This window comes from Gavialis gangeticus, unplaced genomic scaffold (assembly GCF_001723915.1).
Source record: "Gavialis gangeticus isolate Ggan-Ray unplaced genomic scaffold, GavGan_comp1, whole genome shotgun sequence".
Classification (NCBI taxonomy): Eukaryota; Metazoa; Chordata; order Crocodylia; family Gavialidae; genus Gavialis; species Gavialis gangeticus.
In genome coordinates this window covers 16,739,800-16,759,127 of record NW_017729031.1, presented here as the reverse complement: position 1 = coordinate 16,759,127, position 19,328 = coordinate 16,739,800, and the positions used below count along the sequence as shown (strand labels likewise).

Sequence of the window (19,328 nt, the reverse complement as noted above, 5' to 3'; positions counted from 1 at the left end):
GGGTCAAGTACCAAGCTGAGGTCAAGCTGAAGTCCAAACACCAAGCAAGAGGCTTAACTGGAAATCAGGTATCAGGGAGCCAGATGAATTACCAGAAGAGGAGCTGCTCAAGGGCTGGAGACCAGAAAGTTGTACAGCAAAGGACTTCTAGAGAATTTCTTAAAGCAGCCCCAGAATGAGTCAAAAGCAAGGGGCTGGCCTCAGTTGGGCCTGCTTAGTGCATTAAGTGCAGCTGACCTAGTTACACAGGCTGCAAGTCAAATGCCTTACAGGTGCAAACTATATGGAGTTTTTTTAAAGACATCCTTCAGGAAATAATACAATGAAATCTAAATTTCCAAATTGGTATGGCGAGAAGAGGACAAAAAATCCATAGGATATTCTCTGAAGGTCATGAATGCATTTGCCATGTGAATCTCTGGAGGACGTAGTACCAGGACAACTACTGAGGAAACAGTTGTAGAAGTTGACCCACAAATAACTTTCATTGCAGATAAAGCAAAAATATAACCTTAGTATGTTTGTGTGGATGGATAGGTATGCACTGATGCTCTCCTGGAATTAACTAACTTTCAAACAAGCAGATAAACAGACATGAAACTTGGCTTAGTTTATTTGAAATTAACATGAAACACACGTGAGACTTAATTGAGTTTCAGAGAAAGGTCATATTCATTGAGTAGAATATGTTTCTCTTGGCATTAGGCAAGTCCTTTAAATCAAAATTCCTAGGCTGATAAGAAACTTTCCTCTTGACCTCATCCAAAAAAACAGAAGAAAGACTAATCAGATCAGTATTGCTTTGAAAGACCAGGTATAAGGGAAGAGTGGCAAAAAAAAAAAAAATCTGTCTAGGACTGTGGTACCAAATCTGAACTTACTCCATATCTGTCATAACAACATAAATGGACACATTATTAGAACAAAAGCTTAATGATGGGCATTTTTGTATCGTGGTAACTAAATAATTTTAAAAGCATCATTTTTCCACCTTTTTGAAGGTATCAGTTTGGATTTCACTGCCATGGAGGTGATAGTAGCTGGGGTAGAACCTATAAAAGGTTTGTCTGCAAAGCAGAAGAGATAAGGAAAGAATGAGGAAGAGAGGTTACTATCCCCCCATCACAAAGAACTTCATAACAACCCTACTCAAAGATTTTTTTACTACAGAGAATAGAATCTTTCCTGAAGACAACCATGGATGTGTAGTCTGAGGCTAAAGGAAATATACAACTTTAGAACTATTCTCAAATGTTATTTTTGAGTGTTAGTATTAAAAAGAAAATAAACAAAAATAGATATGAATCATACTGGGATAAGCTCTCTGGCTACAAAAGGAACACTTAGAAATTAATGTTCCCCTTAGCCTTTTATAGTTTCTCAATACCTTTGAACATGTCTAAAACCTAGAAAGCTGAACAAAACAGCAACATCCAAATAATGTTTTTATATTATGGAATGTATCTCCAAATCATCTTTCATACAAAGTAAACTGTAGTCACAGATACAGCTACACCCTGACACACTCAGTCATTCTGGCTAGGGACAGAAGCTGGTTTAAGTCATCAGAAGGGATCCAGGTTTTCTGTTTCCCATGGAAAAATGGAGTAAATTACAGATTTTACCTTTTACAAAGGCAGACGTGGATTTCTCATTTTACAAGAGAAACCCATGAATTTTGCCATTTTCCAGTGAGCTCCCTGCAGGCTGGCAGAGTTCCAGCCTGCAGGGAGCTTGGAGGGAGCAGGAGAAAGGTGGTGCAATATGGGGCACCACATGCATGGACATGCACATGGCCCCAGATAGGCTGCAGAGCGGCTGCAGCAGGTAAGTAGAAGTGTGGGGATTGAGGCCATATAGGGAGGGAGCTGGGCAGGGCTCGGACTGTTGCATAGCCGGGTGGGACTTGGGGCCTGGGGCTCCAATGTGTGGCTGAAGGGCCCCAGAGGGAAGCAGGACAGAGCTGCAGATGGCTCATCCAGGGGAGGGGGAGGACCGGATCCCTGCTGCTGCATGCATTTCCAAGGAGCAGGGAGGACCCATGCCCCCAGATCTGTGAGTGGAGCAGGCTGCAGGCATGGGCTTCCACCCTACTTCACTTCCTCAGGGTCTCCACAACCCTGCAGGCATGACCCGGTGTGGTTGGGGACAGAGGGGCCATGTAGGGATCTCATCACTGCTGCTCACTCCCTCTCTGCCCCAGCAACATGTCTCCTGCACCTGCCACTGTTTTGAGGGATGCAGCCCTGCCATGCTCCCCTCACTGCACAGGAGGCACATCTCCAGGGCAGCGTGGGATAAGCAGCAGCAAGGATATCCTCACAGAGCTCTTCTGCTCCCTGCTGCACTGGGTCATGGGGAAAGGAAGCACAGTAGCAGTGAACAGTGGTGAGCTGACGTGCATCAGCTGTTCCCCACAACCCAGCGCAGCAGGGACCAGAGGAGTGGCATGGGGATCTGCTCACTGCTGCTCATCCCACACTGCCCCAGTGACATGCCTCCTGCACGTGGGCCTGCAATGAGGCAGCAGTGTGGGGCTGCACCCCTCAAAGCAGAGGCAGGTGCAGAAGGTCAGTTGCCAGGGCAGTGAGGCGGGGCAAGCAGTGGCAAGGAGATCCCTGTGCAGCCCCACTGTTCCCAGCTGTGGTGGATCACGCCTGCAGTGTTGCAGAAACCCCCAGGGAGCAAAGCAGGAAGGGAGCCCATGCCCACAGCCTGCCCCATGCACAGATCTGACAGGTGCAGTTCCCCCTGCCTGCCAGGAGTGCAGGCAGTGGTGGGGAGCCACCCTGCCCAAGTCCACAGCAGGCAGCAGGGAGGAGCAGAGGCAGCAGGCTGCAGACCTGGCTCCATAACCCTGGAAGATGGGACCTACTCCAGGAGGGCTGGGAGAGCAGGGACTGTGGGTGGAAGGGGTGAGGGGCACCAGCAGGGCTGTGGGAAGGGGAAAGGCACCAGCAGATTTTTGGGGGTTATATTAGAAATTTTTTTTTGCAGAGAATTTGTTATTTTTATTGAGGGAAAAACAGGATCCCTGGTCTTCAGAAACTGGTTTAAAGCATAACAGAACTGGTCCAGGGACAGACATATATAAAGCCTGAGCGTGAATTGATTCAATCCTTGCAGGTTAGTCTAACTTGACTAGGCTGAACTGGTTTGTAACTGCACAGACACCCCAAACATGTAGGTACATGCCTGCAGTGGCTTCTAGAAGCTGGGTGGTGCTAAAACATCCCACCCTTCCTTTCCACAGAACTGAGCTGAGGAGGGACATGGCCAGACCTGGGCAGGACACTTTGACTAGCCCAGCAGGGAATTGATAACAGTGTTTATCACCCCATTAAGAAAACAACAGAGGGACATTACCAGCTACCTGTTGATTCTGCCTGTTGATTCAACAGGGACTGTAGCCAGCATGTGGTCTCCTAGTTAATACACAGACACCTCCTCAGCAAGGCAGAGGGAAGGGGGGATTCCTGCTTAGCAGGGAGTGGTGAGGGGGAGGGAGGGAGCAGCCCGCAGTTTGTGCTGGAGCTGCAGCCAGGGAGCAGAGGGGAGGAGCCAGCCCTGCTGTGGAGCAGAGAATCCTGCCAAGCCCAGAGAGCATGTTTGGATGCTGGGAGTGTCTAGTTTATCTTAAACCAGCAAGAGGTCTGGGACAGACATTGCATAAACTGATTTGACCCAAATCAGTTAAGTCTGACACTACATTCAACCAGGTTTATCTCAAACTGGTTTCAGCCATTTTCAAACTGGTTTATGTGCACTGAACATCTGTTCTGTTACAGGTTTAAACCAGTTTCTTATCATGTAAACTAGTATGTCTGTCCCTAGCTCAGAAGTTCAGTGCAAAATAACCAATCTCAAAATGGCTGAAACTGGCTTAAGATAAACCTGGTTGAGTGTAGTATCATTCTTAACTGATCTGCATCAAACTGGTTTATGAAACTTCTGTCCCAGACCCCTTTCCCAAGGTTAAGTTAAATTGGAGTCCCCCAGCGTGTGCTGGGGTGGGCTGTGCTGTCTGCTCCAGCAGAGAAGAGTTGGTGTGCTGGGGGAAGGCAGGGACTGCCCCCCAGGCAAACCCTGGCTGGGGTCAGGGGCTAGGGAGAGGGGTTAAGCCCCTGCTTCCCATGGGTAAAACCCACTTCCCCAAGTACAGAGCTACCATGCCCTGCTAAACTTACTGAAAGTTACTGTTGGCTGCAACTATAGGCTACAAATTCCAGAGGCATCTGGAAGCAGGAAGAGGAAGTGATGAACAAGCCTGAGGAGTCCTGCTGCTGTGATTCTGGATTGCAAATCCCAAAGACCTTAGGGGCAGCAGGATGAGGAAGTTAATGCACAACCCATGCTGGCTACAGGCCAGAGAGGCATACTGTAGCACCCCCTAGCTTCTGGTCAGAGCCACTGCAAGCATGTGGCTCAATCTCCTGAATCAAAAGTGAATATGCATCCAGTTGTTTTTCAATTTAATCTCTGAAGTTTAGACTAGCCTAAAAAGACTGAATCAATTCAGCTTCAGGCTTTTTGACTGTCTGAACCTAGCCCCTAAGTGCATAAATTGTTAGCATTTTAGCAGAAACTGTTAGCACAAGCAGACAACACTTATTTGAATGCAGGAATGCTGCCCTGTAAAGGAGCCAACAGGTCACATTCTGACCTGTTGTGTTTTTCTGAGTTCTTGAAGCAGAAGAATTGCTCAATTATTTTTCCATTGTCAATAAACAAAAGAAAGCTAAGACCTGGTATTTTCTGACAGGTGCCCTGAGCCTAAAAAGCTTGAAAACCACTGATCTAGAATCTCACGTAGGAGGGTAGTGTTATACAGGTACATATATGACTTATTAGGGGGCCACGTGGAATTTATGTTTTCCAGGGTGGATAGCTATTTCAGTTTTCTGAAGGAGGCATTAATAATTTGCCATTTATAGGCACAGTTGCTCTTTCCTAGTCAGGAAAGGCATGCCTTTATTTACCGATCATGACTCAAATATTTCTTGGCACCTCATCATACATAATACAACAGCAGAACTGTTGTAGAAATTAGACAAGGTTTAAAGTCTTTTTGCATTGGGAAGTGCTTTCTACACTTGGTGTACGCGTTCTGCAAAGTACATTGGGAGTGCTTGTTTTCACAGAAGTTACTACTTCGGTCTGAGTATTCATTTATCTCGGTGAGCAATAGTCTGCAGCTCTAAGGGACAAAAATTCCTTTGTTTCTATTTCTACAGCCATAGCTTATAGTTTTTTTCCAGATAATGGGTGCATATGGACCTTTTATGTGCCACCATCATATATTTTTCTACCTAAGAACATCATCTGGAATATATAGTTAATGGACAGGTATGGAGAGATATTAAATATATTTTCCCTTTCATGGGACTATACTATTTAAAAATGTCATCATCACATTGGTCTAGTAGTTTGAGCAGTTTGTTTTCTATGGTAAGCTTAACATTTAGGATTCAAAAGATTTAAGCATATAACTTATCCTTTCCTAGCCCTCAGGTGGATGATTGCCTAAGAGTGTGAAAGCTTTTCTGCAAATAGCATGTAACATTTAGTGTTAACAGAGGCTTCATATAAGGTATTTTAGTACATTAGAACATCTAATTTTTTGGTATAAGTAGTGTTGAAGTGAGGTGGTAGCCATATTGGCCCAGAAAATATGCAAGAAGCAAGGCTTTCTGGACCAACTACATGTTGAGCCATTATAAAGATATTGCCCACAGCAATTCTTTTTTTTTTTTGGTTTATACTTTTTTTTAGTTATAGTACAATATTATTGGGTTTTATTGCAGATCCTAGAAATAGCAGATGTCCAAACAAATATCCTAATTAGCTCATTTGAAAGTTTTACCACTAACATACAGATTTTTTTTAATACATAGTAATATTTAAGTTACCCTTTTTCTGGGTGCACTGATATAGATCTTGGCTGGTCCAGACCCTGGGATATAATTACGTATCGGAATGAGCCATTGAGTCTGGCAACTTCAATTAAATTGAAGCCATGATCTGTCCAATATATGTTACCTAGGAAAAATACCAAAAAGTTACTGAAATAGGAAATTGCTTCTTTAAAAGGTGAGGTGTTCATACATTTCCAAGCATAAAACATCATAGTGGAGAAGAATTGTCTGTATTTTAAAATATACATCTTTATTTCATTATTTTCTACACTGAACATTCACTAAAATTAAGTTTCTGTTTGCTACTTTCAATCATCTTTGGTTAAAGACCTAAATTCCTACTTGTAATTTTCAAAATGATTGAAACTCCCCACTTAAGACATAGGCTGTATTTTAATTTTCCAACTGTCTTCAGGCACCAGATAAAATTTAAAACCATTTTCCTGAATAATGAAGTTCTTGGGGAGATTTTTACTAAGTTAACAATGAGCAAACTTTGATATAAAAACATACATCCAGAGGCTCACAATATTAGCAAGTGTAGAGCTGAAAGAAAACCAAACTATTTCTCCTCATGGATAGAATTACAACAAAAAAAAGGTTCCTGCCATAATTGAGGATTATTTTTAAGCAGATAAACATCTTTCAAAAAGGTATTTAATAAAACAGACAGATTAAAAAAAAAACCAAAACACTGGTGATACCTGCTATCCAATCCACAGCTATCCCTTCAACTCTTCCCAAGCCATTAGTAATGATGTCTTCCTTCCATGTCTGGTCTCGTTTAGTTCTGCTAATTTTGTTGAAACCCATATCTGTCCAGTAAATTGTGTCATTCCCTTTAAAAAATTCAAAAAGAAAAAAAAAACATAATTAAAAACTATTTGAGGACACTGGATTATTTCAATTAAAATACTTTCTTAATAAAAATTAAATTCATTTTGTTACTCATTATATACATTAGTAATTGCAGACATTGATTCTTAATTTTAACACAATTAGAATAATATCCACTCCAGGATTAATAAGATGAGATGGAAGGACATTAACACTGAATTTCTATTTTTTTCTCAGTTTTCTATTAAAAATAAAAAAATAAAGTATTAGATACATCACTGATGCAAACCAATGTACATCTATTGAACTAGCTTTACTTTGTGAAATTATTCAGACCAAATTGTTTTCTGCTACTACATATATTTTCATAGTTTCATAGTTGTTAGGGGCTGGAAGGGACCTTACAGATCATTAGGTCCAGCCCCCCTGCACTTGGGCAGGAAAGACTGGTGGGGTCAGATGACCTTAGAAAAGTGGACATCAAGATGTTTTTTGAAGATCGCCAGGGTGGGTGACTGTACCACTTCTGGGGGGAGCCTGTTCCAAACCCTTGGCACTTGACTTGTAAAGAAGTTCTTCCTTATGTCTAGCCTGAAGTGATCTTCAATCAGTTTGTGCCCTTTGTTTCTTGTCCTCTGAAGGCAGGGCCTTGGTGAATACATGCTCCCCCAGGCCCAGATGTACACCCCGATATACTTATAGGCTGCCACCAAGTCCTCTCTCAGTCTTTTGTTCTCCAGGCTGAACAGTCCCAAGTGTTTCAGCCTCTCCCCTTATGACCCAGTCTCTAGGCCTCTAATCATGTGTGCAGTCTTCCTTTGGACTATCTCAAGCTTCTTCACATCCTTCCTGAAGTACAGTGCCCAGAACTGGACACAGTACTCCAGCTGACATCTCACCAAGGCTGAATAGAGTGGGAGGATGACATCCTTAGCCTTGATCAAGATGCCTCAGTAGATGCATGCCAGTGTTTGCTTACCCCTGCCAGCTATGGCATTGCGTTGGTGGCTCATGTTCATTTTGTAGTCTACCATGACACCTAGGTCTTGTTCAGTTATGGTGCTGGCAAGCATAGCACTACTGAGCCTGTAAGTGTGCTATGGATTATTTCTTCCCAGATGGAGCACTTTACATTTCTCTGTATTAAACAACATCAGATTCAGATCCACCCACTTTGCAAGCCTGTCCAGGTTGCCTGTATTGACAGCCTGCCTTTGAGCATGCCCACGCTCCCCCATAGTTTGGTGTCATCAGCAAACTTTGCCAATTAACTTTTAATACCTCAGTCCAAATAGTTGATGAACATGTTGAAAAGCAGTGGTCTGAGTACTGAATCCTGAGGGATGCCACTGGTCACCTTTCGCCACATTGACTCAGTTCTGTCAGTCAATACTCTCTGGGTCCTACCTCAGAGCTCGTTACCTAGCCACTGGATCATAAAGTAGTCAAGGCCATATTTGCCCAATTTTACTATAAGGACATTGTGGGAGATCAGGTCAAAAGCCTTTTGGAAGTCCAGGCATATGACACCAGCCTTGTTTCCCCAATCCAGGTGGTGAGTTACCTGATCGTAGAAGGAAATGAGGTTGGTCTGGCATGACCTGCCCATAACAAAGCCATGTTGGCTATCCTTCAGAATACTGTCTTTTGTTAGCCTATCAGTAATGGATTCTTTGATAGTTTTCTCCAGGATTTTACCAGGAATTGAGGTCACACTAATTGGCCTGTAATTCTCTGGGTCCTCTTTTCTCCCTTTCTTAAAGATAGGCACCACATTAGCCTTTTTCAAGTCTTCTGGGACCTCTTCCAAGCTCTCCAAGTCTCCAAATAACTTTGCCATAGGTTGTACAATGATGTTAGCCAATTCTTTTAGCACTCTCAGGTATAGTATATAGAAGCACCAGATATCTCAATGGGGCCAATTATTCTTGGGCCATTCCACTATTACAACAACATTAACAGCAGTCCAACAATATAACCAAAAGCATGCTATTTGTATTTCTTCCAATGAGATAACATCCACTGGAATACTTAAACTAATATTAACTAATATTTTATATATCTAGAGACATATTATTAATCATCACAAGGGTTCCTGGCTTTTTCTGATTAAAAAATCCCCAATTTGACAGTAACTAGTGTTCTTTGACATGTGCTGTGCACTTTGATAGCCCACAATAATGATGATTATACCCAGCAAACTTAGTCATTCAAGAGAGATGAAGATGGCCTGTTACTCTAAATCCTGTGCAAATTCATTTGCAATTGTTTAATTTAGCCTGTCCAAGTGGAGGCCCATGGGCTGCTTGAATGAAGCATACAACTGGTTAACGTGAGGTCCGTGGGCTCCTGCCCAGCTACCACGACCCCCCTTCACTCACCCTGACTGCTCTGGCTGCTATGGTGGCTGTGGGTTCTGAGCTCTTTTTTTCTTCCAGCTTGTTTCCTGCCCAACTTCTGGGGCAGGGTCGAGCAGTATAAAGGGGGCCAGGAAGGAGTCTGTGCTGTCCATGCCCTATGTTGAGCCAGAGGGATTGGAGCCAAGCTGCATGCATGGCCAGAAGTGAAGCTGTGATGCACATGAGGCCAGGAGTGGAGTTGGGATGCACATGGTCAGGGACATGTCAGGAGTGCTGCCACTGCAGTGTGCAGCCCATGCTGCCTGTAGCCTGTGGCCTGGAAATCAGTGGCCTGTGGGTTGTGTGGCCTCCCTGCAGTACCCAGAAGTTATACAGTTATGGTTTAATTAATAGGCTGAAATGGATATTGTTATTGTTTGCCAGGAAATCCTATTTTCACATACATTAAGGGCATGTACAGCTGCTACATTTAGACCAACTTAACAAGGGTTAGGCCATCTGTACACGTGTCCAAAGAGATTATATTGGGCAAAAAGAGTGAGCCTGATCTAATTTAGTCCACCTGTGCAGGTGAACTAACTTACAATGGGAATGGGTTAAGCCAGCCTAGTAACCTTTATGTATTCTAAGCACAGCCCCCAGGATTTGGAAAGTCCAGCCACTCACTCTGGCCTTAGGACTGGGCTCTTCCTACCCCCTCTACTCCAAATGGGATATTTTTAACTCCACAACCCTCCCACCTCCAGATGGACAACCCCCCACCCTGTCCCCCGAATCACCCAAGCACCCTCCATATGGACCTTCTATCCTGTGGTCCCACCCGCTCCTCCCCCCACCCCAAGTTATTTATACCAAGTTCCCTGCACAGCTCCTCTCATTGGCAAATGGCTGTACACACTGCTCCTGGTCTACATTCATGAGGCTTGAAATAAGCTATATGAACATAAAGCAGCTGCAGTAAACAACTGTATGCACCCTAAGAGAGACATGTTTAATAATTGTGTAAAATTACCCTTAGGATTACACTGAATGGCTAAAACCAATCAGTGCTAAAGTTTAAATAGGATAGATTTATATATGATTCATTGTAATCTCATTTATCTTCTTAATTGTATCATTTTGTTTCCCTTACTGTGGTCACATAAAAGCCAGGCAGTGTGATCAGCAACCTATACAAGAAAACAGTATTAGCACGCAGAACAGTTCAATCCAGAGGATATAGGGATTCTTGTAGTGGTATTTCCCAAAAGAAATCATGTACAAATTAGTAAAACCCGAGAGATTTTGCAAAGGCAAAACGTTACTGTAAAGTCCTAAATGATTCAGTAGATGTATTTTAGAAGAAAACACAAATCTAAATAAACTGAACAGCAGCTATTAATAACTGAAGTGGATTGATTATTAACCAGAGAACTGCATGCCTAAAGATATAATGTGGACTTGAAAAATCTCATTCCTGTACGAAAATGTTGTACTAACTAGTCTTACAAGTAACTGAAAAAAATGTACAATATACAGCAGTTATGACAATTATAAACTCTACTTTGTAAATGATAAATATTATTCCATGTACAATGTAATAGCAAAATTGGAACTGAAAATAAATAGGCAGCAAGCAACTGACACCTGTGCACATTTTTATGTGTGATCCAGGGGTGTGGCGGGGCACTTTAATCAGAGCAACTACAATATCCACTCTAAAGCACCCACAGCATCTCATGTATCAGTGTCCCCACACTTCAAAATGGTGATGGGGTGCTTTATCTAAAGCTTGTCAAATAAGCTTTAGTTAAATCACTCCTGCTGCCATTTAAACCTCAGGGATGTTGATAATGAGATGTGAAGGCTGGCTGGAGCATGCTAATAAGCATGCCCCCATCAGACTCGATTAATCGAGTCTGCTCCAACACACTGTAATTACAGCGCATCGGAGAATCCTCCTGGAATGTATACAGGCACCCATTATGTGCAAAGAAGCTGGGTTTGGGGTAGGTTTCAAATTGACTTTCAGACCCATCACTATTATGTCTAAACAACTAAGGAGTCAGAATTAAATACTATTATATTAAGGTATAAAAAGGAAAAAATAGTTAATATTTAAATACCATCATACAATTGAATTTTAATTAGCTATGTGTACTTTTATAATGACCAAATCAAGAAAGGGGAACTGTCTGTTTTTCCCAAAATGAAAATGCACAAATATTTTAATGATTTAAATATTATCAGATAAACTACAGAGTCATAATTACACCCTTTAATAATATTCCTGGAAAGAGTATTCCTAGGATTAAAAGTAGATTTCTTAATAACACAAAGTAATTAATACCCCTTTGCATTTAAAAGGGAAGTATACAGCCCTTTATGTAAACAGGCAGAAATTATGCTTATTCTACCTGGGCCAAAACAGCACTGTATGAAAACCTATGAGACTTAATTTCAGAAACAAGTTTCTACCCTTCAAAAATCTTACTCCTGCAGGCTAATGAACACTGAGAACATCAAAAAGAACATCAAAGTATATAAAAAGAGAGGGTAGGGCACAATGTTGCTTTTGTACACCTCAGAATCTGCTGGTAATAGAAAGGGATTCCAGAAATGTAGGTCAAGATGTTTTTGTCCCAATTTACCGCACCAGAAAATGCATACACAGGTCTTACATTTCTTGTCCAGCAGGAACCCAAAACCTAGCTTCCTAAGATTTAGTGCCTTGCAGATAATCCACAGGCTTAAATACATCTTTCCCTACCATCTTCCCCTCTCCCCGAGACCATCCTGCAATGAGAGTTCTGATTTCTTAGATCCTTCAGGAATAATGTCAGCCAAGGAATGAAGCAAAGGTTTATCAAATTATTTTTTAACCAGACCTATGGTTCTCATTTTTACAAAAATGGTAAACTCTTGAACACAATTCCTATTATTCTGACCTCACCAATCTTTGGAGGCCTGGGTTTGGTCTGATTCCCAAAGCAAACATATGTTTCTGCTTATTTGAGGGGTTTTTTTTTCATGTTGCATGTGACATGAGAATGTCCTTCAATGCCAGTTGATAGATAACCTATTGTTCCATCAGAATAGAGCCATTTTGTTTTGACAGCTTCTGACCACTGTCATAGTTTTCCTACACACAGGACATGTCTACATATACAATTAATGCACCTGATTTTTTTTGCACAAAAAAGTGGGGCTCATTAATGTGCTCCCAGGTATGTGGATCCCCCTTTAAGAGAGCTATGTATAAGTTGTTACATGGCTAAGGGATTGCAGGAGGGAGCAGCAAAATTACTGGCAAAGCACTTCTCTTTGAATAAACAAGCTTTTTATAAGCTTAACAACTTGGTCTTTTGAGAACAACACATGGTACCAGGACTGGGGTGTGAAGGAAGACAAAAAATAAAAAAGTGGAACATCTCAGAATTCCAGAGGAGTTAAAGCTGTTCAACAATACAGCAGAAACCTGGAAGAAATTTAAGCAGAGCGTCACCATACATATGATGGCCAGCAGAGCTACAGAGAAGGAAGATTCACTCAAGGTAGCTTTTTTTTTTTTTTTTTTTTTTTTTTTTTTTTTTTATATATATAGCATGCCCAGAGGCTCTGTCTCTTTATAATAGCCTACAACTCTCAGAAGCAGAACAAAAAAGCTATGGCACAGTAATAAAAAAAAGTTTAAGGAATATTGTATACCCAAACAAAATGAAACCTTTGAATGGTATAATTTCCACGAGACAGCAGAAAGAATGCGAGACAATAGAGGAGTTTGTCAAAGCCCTCAGACTGCTGAGCCAGACATGCAACTTTGGAGATCTCAAAGAGTCCATGATCAGCAACCAAACGGTATTGGGTATAAGTGATACAAGCCTCAGGAAAAGACTGCCAGAGGATCCTGAGCTTAATTTGGAAAAGGCAGTTAGAACAAATGCAAGGCTGCAGAAGCTGGAGAAAAAGGAGAACAACCTGAATTAGAAAGGGTTACAAGACTGCAAAAACCTACGGCAACACACAAACAATACAGAAAGGAGGACCTCACTATGAAGCAGGCAAGTGGAGGCCAAAGAGACTTGCTTGAAGAAACAATGGTTAGCTGCAGATGCTGTAGGGGTTACCACAGACACATGCAACACCCTGTATTTGGTAAAGTGCTACAGCAAATGTAAATGATTCAATCACTTGGCAAGAGTTTGCAGAAAGGAGCAGGATGCACTAGAAAAGAGACAGCAGATGCATGCTGCATGCAGTGAGGAAAAAGAAGAATTCCTCATTGGTACAATGAAGGAAAAGTTAGTTCTTCTGCAGATTAGACAATTACCCTTGACACAAGAGGACTAATGGTAACTTTCAAGTTAGATACAGGGGCACAGGTCAATGCAATACCAGAATACATTATGAAAAAATGAAAACTAAGCTAATTAGTATGAGAATAAGAAAGTAAGACTTAATAAGAACATGACTGCAACCAAGGGTGTTTGTGCATTGCATGTCAGACACAAGGGTAATATAGTAAAAATTCAGTTTGTCACAGTCCCAGAAAAGCTAGTGCCAATTATTGGGTTGTGAACATGTAAAACTCTAGGTTTAATTAAGGGAATGAATGGCATGGAGGGACTAGAAAACAAGAATATAGAAGAGTTTTATGTGTTTCAAGGCATATGGAAACTGTTAACTGAGTACAAGATAGAATTAAAAGAACCAAATACCCCCACCATATATGCTCCAAGAAATGCTCCCATTGTACTAAGGGAGAAACTGAAAAAGGAATTAGATAGATTAGCTAACATGGACATTAGGGCTGTGTGAAGCTTTAGTCACTGATTCGATTCAGTTGAGATTCAGCCTGATTTGGCAGCCGAATCTCCAAATCCAAATCAAATCAGGAGACCCTTTAATCTCTCCTAATTGAATCAGAACCCTCTGAATCAATTCAGAAAGATTCAATGATTCGGACACAGACACAACTTTAAATGTTTTTTCTCCATACCAAGGTATCAGGCAGTTTGTGAATTCTGAGATTCTGGGGTGGATGGAGCATCCCTTGGGAGCGTGGGAGTGGGGGGGGGGGTCCCCAGCATACTTAGCAGCAGACCCAAAAGTGGACAAGAAGCACTTCTGGTCCAATTCTGGGTCTGCTGGAGCGTGCACAGGGGACCCCTCTCTCACTCCCTGGCTTGGTGACTGATGCCTCCTGGGTCGGGGTGGGGGGGCACCTGGGGTCCCCCTACAGCTGATCGCTGAACTGGGGAGTACTTCCGGTCCATTTCTCAGTTCACTGCTGAGTGTACAGGGGGGTCTCCCTGTGCTCCTGTGGGATAGTCCATCCACCCCACCATCATAGCATTCATGTGCCACACCTGGTACCTCAAGGTATGTAGAAAAACATTTAAAGCTGTGTCTATGGCTGAATCGCTGATTCTCTGACTCAGCATCAGATCTTCAGATTTGGATTCGGCCAGATCAAATCAGGACAGTGATCTGAATCAATGAGCGGAATCACTATCCCTGATTGGGCCAAATCTGAATCCAAATTGAATATAGCCCATTTTGCACACCCCTAATGAACATAATAGAAAAAGTAGAGCAACCAACTTCTTGGCTTCATTTACTGTCATAATAGAAAAAAAAAGATGGATCCTTGAGATTGTGTCTGGATCCTAAGCAAATAAACAGGTACATCAAAAGGAAGCATTTTCCCATTCTCACCAGGGAAGAGGTTTTTGGCAATGTGGCAGAAGCTAAATATTTCTCCACTTCAGATGTCTCTTCTGGGTTTTGGCAAGTTCCCCTAGAAAAGAATAGCGCTGGATTATGTACCTTCAATATTCCCTTCAGAAGGTATTTCTTTTGTAGTCTTCCTTTTGGACTGTGTTCTGCATCTGAAGTATGGCTCAGAAAGGTGCAACAAATTTTTGAAGGTCTTGATGGAACTATGGTTTTTACTGATTATGTATTAGTGTGAGGAAATGCTATGGAAGAACATGACTTGAGGCTAAGAAAGGCACTAGAAAGAGCTTGCAGAGCAGGTCTGATACTGAACAATAAAAATGCAAATTCAGGGTCAAAGAACTAATATATCTGGGAGAAAAGCTCTTTGAGGAAGGGGTGCAAATCAATCCTGCAAGGGTTAAAGCCATTACAAACAAGCCACCCCCTACAAATAAGAAAGGAATGCAAAGATTACTGGGAATGATCAATTCTGTAGGGGAATATCTCCCCAAGTTAGCAGAGCAGACCAAATACCTTAGATCACTCCTACAAAAGAATGCTCAGTGGATATGGGAACATGAACATGAAGCTCAATTTAAAAACTTGAAGGGGAAAATAACGAGAGCTTCACTATTAAAACATTATGACCCTAAAAGACCCAGTACGCCGTCAACAGATGCTTCTAAAGAAGCATTGGAGCTGCTTTGCTTCAAAAACAAGGGGAGAGCTGGAGACCAACAGCATAAGTATCTAGGGCACTCTCTAAGTCAGAGTGTCGATATGCACAAATTGAGAAACAAAGTTTAAGTCGGTATATGGCTGTAAGAAATGTCATCTATTTATCTATGGGAAGCCTGTGCTAGCTGAAAATAATCATAAAACTGTGGTAACTATAGCAAACAAAGGGTCATCAGATATGCCACCCAGATTACAGAGACTTTTCTTTCAACTGCAAATGTATGATCTAGGGGTGTAGGCTGTAGCTCTGTTGGTCCAAGGACATAGGCGGACAAGGTTCTTTGGGTGAATCTTGTATCTTTTATTAGACCAACTTAAATAGTTGGAAAAAAAATTCTTAGGAAGCTTTTGGGTTTAAAAACCCTCTGTCAGGCTGAAGAAACATCTTCAGTTGGTACATGATTTACCTGGATGGAATTAATAGTAAAGAAGCCAGAGGGTGGTGTGCATGCAAGAAGGACAGTCAGGGAAGATGTAAATTGAGGAATCAGTGGGTGAGAGACAGTTGGGAAGGTGGGGGGCGGGAGGGAGAAGGGGGATGAATGTAGGAGGTAAGTAGTGGAGAAGTACATGGGGAGTCAGATGTCAGGCAGGTTGCAATGTGTCATAAATCCAATGTCTATATTTAGTCCATGATTTTTTGTATTCAGGAGATTGACGAAGTGAAGTTCATAGGCTCATATGTGAAAAATGATTGTTAGTTTGTAAGGGAAGAGAAGAGACACTGGTGGCAGAGAGTAAGATACGGGGGGTTGCATGCAGGGATCCTTCTTCTCCTGGTATTTCCAGAGGGGAGGAGGAAGGAATGTGAGCTCCAGTATTAAGAGAGACTTGGAGCGGACGAAGGGGGAACAACCAGAACTGGAAGTTCCTGAATCCAGCAGAATGCGAGCAGAAACAGCTGAGAGCATCCAGGAGGCTGCTAGAAAGGCTCTTTCAGGGAGTCATCTCTAGCGAGAGAGCTGACAGGGAAGAAGCCAAGACAAAGCGGCTTTCAGGTAACCTGAAGCCTCCGCATGGCAGCCCAGTGAGAAGGACCAAGAAGGAGGTACCATAATGACCTGAATAGAAGGACAGAGATAAGTTAACTTTGTATTCTCCACTTGGGAAGCAGGGAAGAAACCTCCTAGACACAAAGCGAGAATGAAGAGTAACTATCTGCACATAAGCCAGGAGGCTGTTTAAACATGAGTCTGTTCATTTTCTAAAGCCCTGGTGGAGGCTAACCAGGACTAAGTTGGTAGTGACTTATTTGAGTCAGAGGCATAGGAAGGACTCTGACAGACTTTGGCAGATTACATGGACTATCAATTAATGCCCAGTGGAATGGGAGAGGGTATGGCTGATGTTGCCCCCACAAGACTAAAGCGGACACAAGGACCAATAATGCAAGAAACTACACACCCAAACATTTCTTCTTTTCTCCCTTATCAGCAAGTCATGGCTGGCGAGAGTGTGGGTGTGCAGAATATTGTATCAAGAAGGGTCCTGGCAGTCTTCAGCCAGCTGGTTGAAGAGCAATGACCGCCTCAGTAGGAAAAAAAAGAAAAAGAAAAGGAAAATCTAATGGAGAAGGTGATAACCATCCGAGACTAACTGATTACTTAAATTGAGGTGAGTCTGACATCAATTACACTTTAATGTTCATCAGGAACTGACAACGTTCCCTTTGAAGATTAGAACTGAGACACTGAAGAAAGAACAGTTTTTTTGTAAGAAGATATCATTGATATATTGTGTCTATAGACTTATACACTATATAGTGTCTACAGACTTTCTACGGAAACTTAAAAACATAGGGCACCTTCCCAGTAACATCCTCCTAGCAATCATGGATGTTACAAGCTTATATACCAACATCCCACACCAGGATGGCTTCTAAGCCTGCCTACGAGAGCAAGGGGAGAAATCAGCGTACAGACCCAAAGATATTACTGACCATATACACTTCATCCTCACACATAAAAATTTCATTTTTAATAACCAACACTTCCCTCCAGACCATGGGCACAGCTATGGGTACCAAAATGGCTCCCCAGTATGCCAACCTTTTAATGAGCCTCCTGGAAAAAGAATTCCTCAAGGACTGCACCATGAAACCCTTGCTATACTTAAGTTATATCGATGACATCTTCATCATTTGGACTGAAAACCTGCAATCTCTGATTTCTGAGTTCTGTCAGAATTTTAACAATCATCATGCCTCCAACTGACTACCTCTTCAATACTCCAGCACCAACATCTCCTTTTTAGACAAAATTACCAGTATCCGTAATGGGAAAATACAGACCATGTTATATAATAAACCCACAGACTAGCACATGTATCTGCACAAAACCAGCAATCACCCTAAACACACCAAGAAAGCTGTAATATACAGCCAAGCACTAAGATACCACTTAATTTGCATGGAGGAGTACACCCAGGATTGTCTCCTCACTAATCTTAAAAAGGCTTTCACTCAACAAGGACACTCCTCCAGAGAGAGAGATTGCACACTTGAAAGAGTCACCCAGATACCACATGAAGAATTGCTGCAGTACAGAAGCAAACCCCTCACAAGTCCCACACCTCTGGTTATGACATATCACCCCCTCCCTTGAACCCATGTGGAAAATCCTCAAACAATTGCAACCCATACTAGAAGGAGACCCTATTGTTAAAGAGATCTTCCCAGAACCGCCCATCCTAGCCTTCAAACAAGCACCAAACCTCACTAACCTCATCACCAGAAGCAAACTTGTTATGGCCCAGAACACACCGAATGGATCCAGACCATGCCATAACAAGAAATGCAAAACCTGACAACACACCTCTACCACCCCCACAATTACTACACCCTGCAACAGAACCATCAGCATTTACAGATCTTACAGTTGCACCTCCAGAAATATAATATATCTCATCCAATGCACCAAATGCCCTGATGGAAAATATGTAGGAGAGACCAAACAACAACTGTGCACCAGAATGAAAGCACACTGGAAATCTATTAAAAATAAGAATATCCAATTACCTGTGGGGCCACATTTCTCACAGGAAAACCACTATCTCTCCATTATCTCATTTCTAATCCTCCTAGTTGCAATGGAACTTACAAAACACTTTTTACAGACAAGCCTATGAACTTCACTTCATCAGCCTCTTGGATACAAAAAATCCTGGACTAAGTATAAACATTGACACGTTATAACCTGCCTGACATCTAACTCCGCAGGTACCTCTCCACTATTTACCTGCTACATTCATCCCCCTTCTTCCTCCCACCCCCCGCCCCCCCCAACTGTCTCTCACCCACTGACTCCTCAATTTACATCTTCATTGACTGCCTTTCTTGAATGCATACCACCCTCTGGCTTCTTTACTATTTCATCCAGGAAGAGCACACACCGACTGCAGATGCTTCCTCAGCCCGATGAACAGTTTTTAAACCTGAAAGTTTGCTAAGCAAATGTTTTCCAACTATTTAAGTATGATCAAGACCTGTATGATCTAGACATAACAGTACATGCCAGGAAAACATCTACTTATTGCAGATAAAGAACAGAATTCCAGCTTCAGACATAGTACATGTTAATCTCATTAAAGGAGTGATTCCTGTCATAGATAAAATGTGGGAACTAATTGCAAAAACTGCTGCTCAGGACACAACACTACAAAAAGTGATAACAATTATTTGTGCTGGTTGCCCTGGAAAACATATACCTAGGCCCTGCTCTCCATTCAAGGAAGAGGTGTGAGTACTGGATGGCATTTTGTTCAAAGGCTCATGACTTGT

General features: G+C 42.1%; 1 protein-coding gene across 1 annotated transcript in view; it reads right to left on the bottom strand.

Annotated features, from left to right (window-relative positions):
• The window catches only part of LRP1B (LDL receptor related protein 1B), a 2,002,088-nt gene that overhangs the window by 622,799 nt on the left and 1,359,961 nt on the right, over positions 1-19,328 (bottom strand). The window contains exons 35-36 of the mRNA XM_019522796.1: positions 6,620-6,754; positions 5,910-6,039 (exon numbers count right to left, since the gene is read on the bottom strand). Of these exons, the coding sequence (XP_019378341.1) occupies positions 5,910-6,039; positions 6,620-6,754 (265 nt within the window). The remainder of the gene's footprint in view (positions 1-5,909; positions 6,040-6,619; positions 6,755-19,328) is intronic.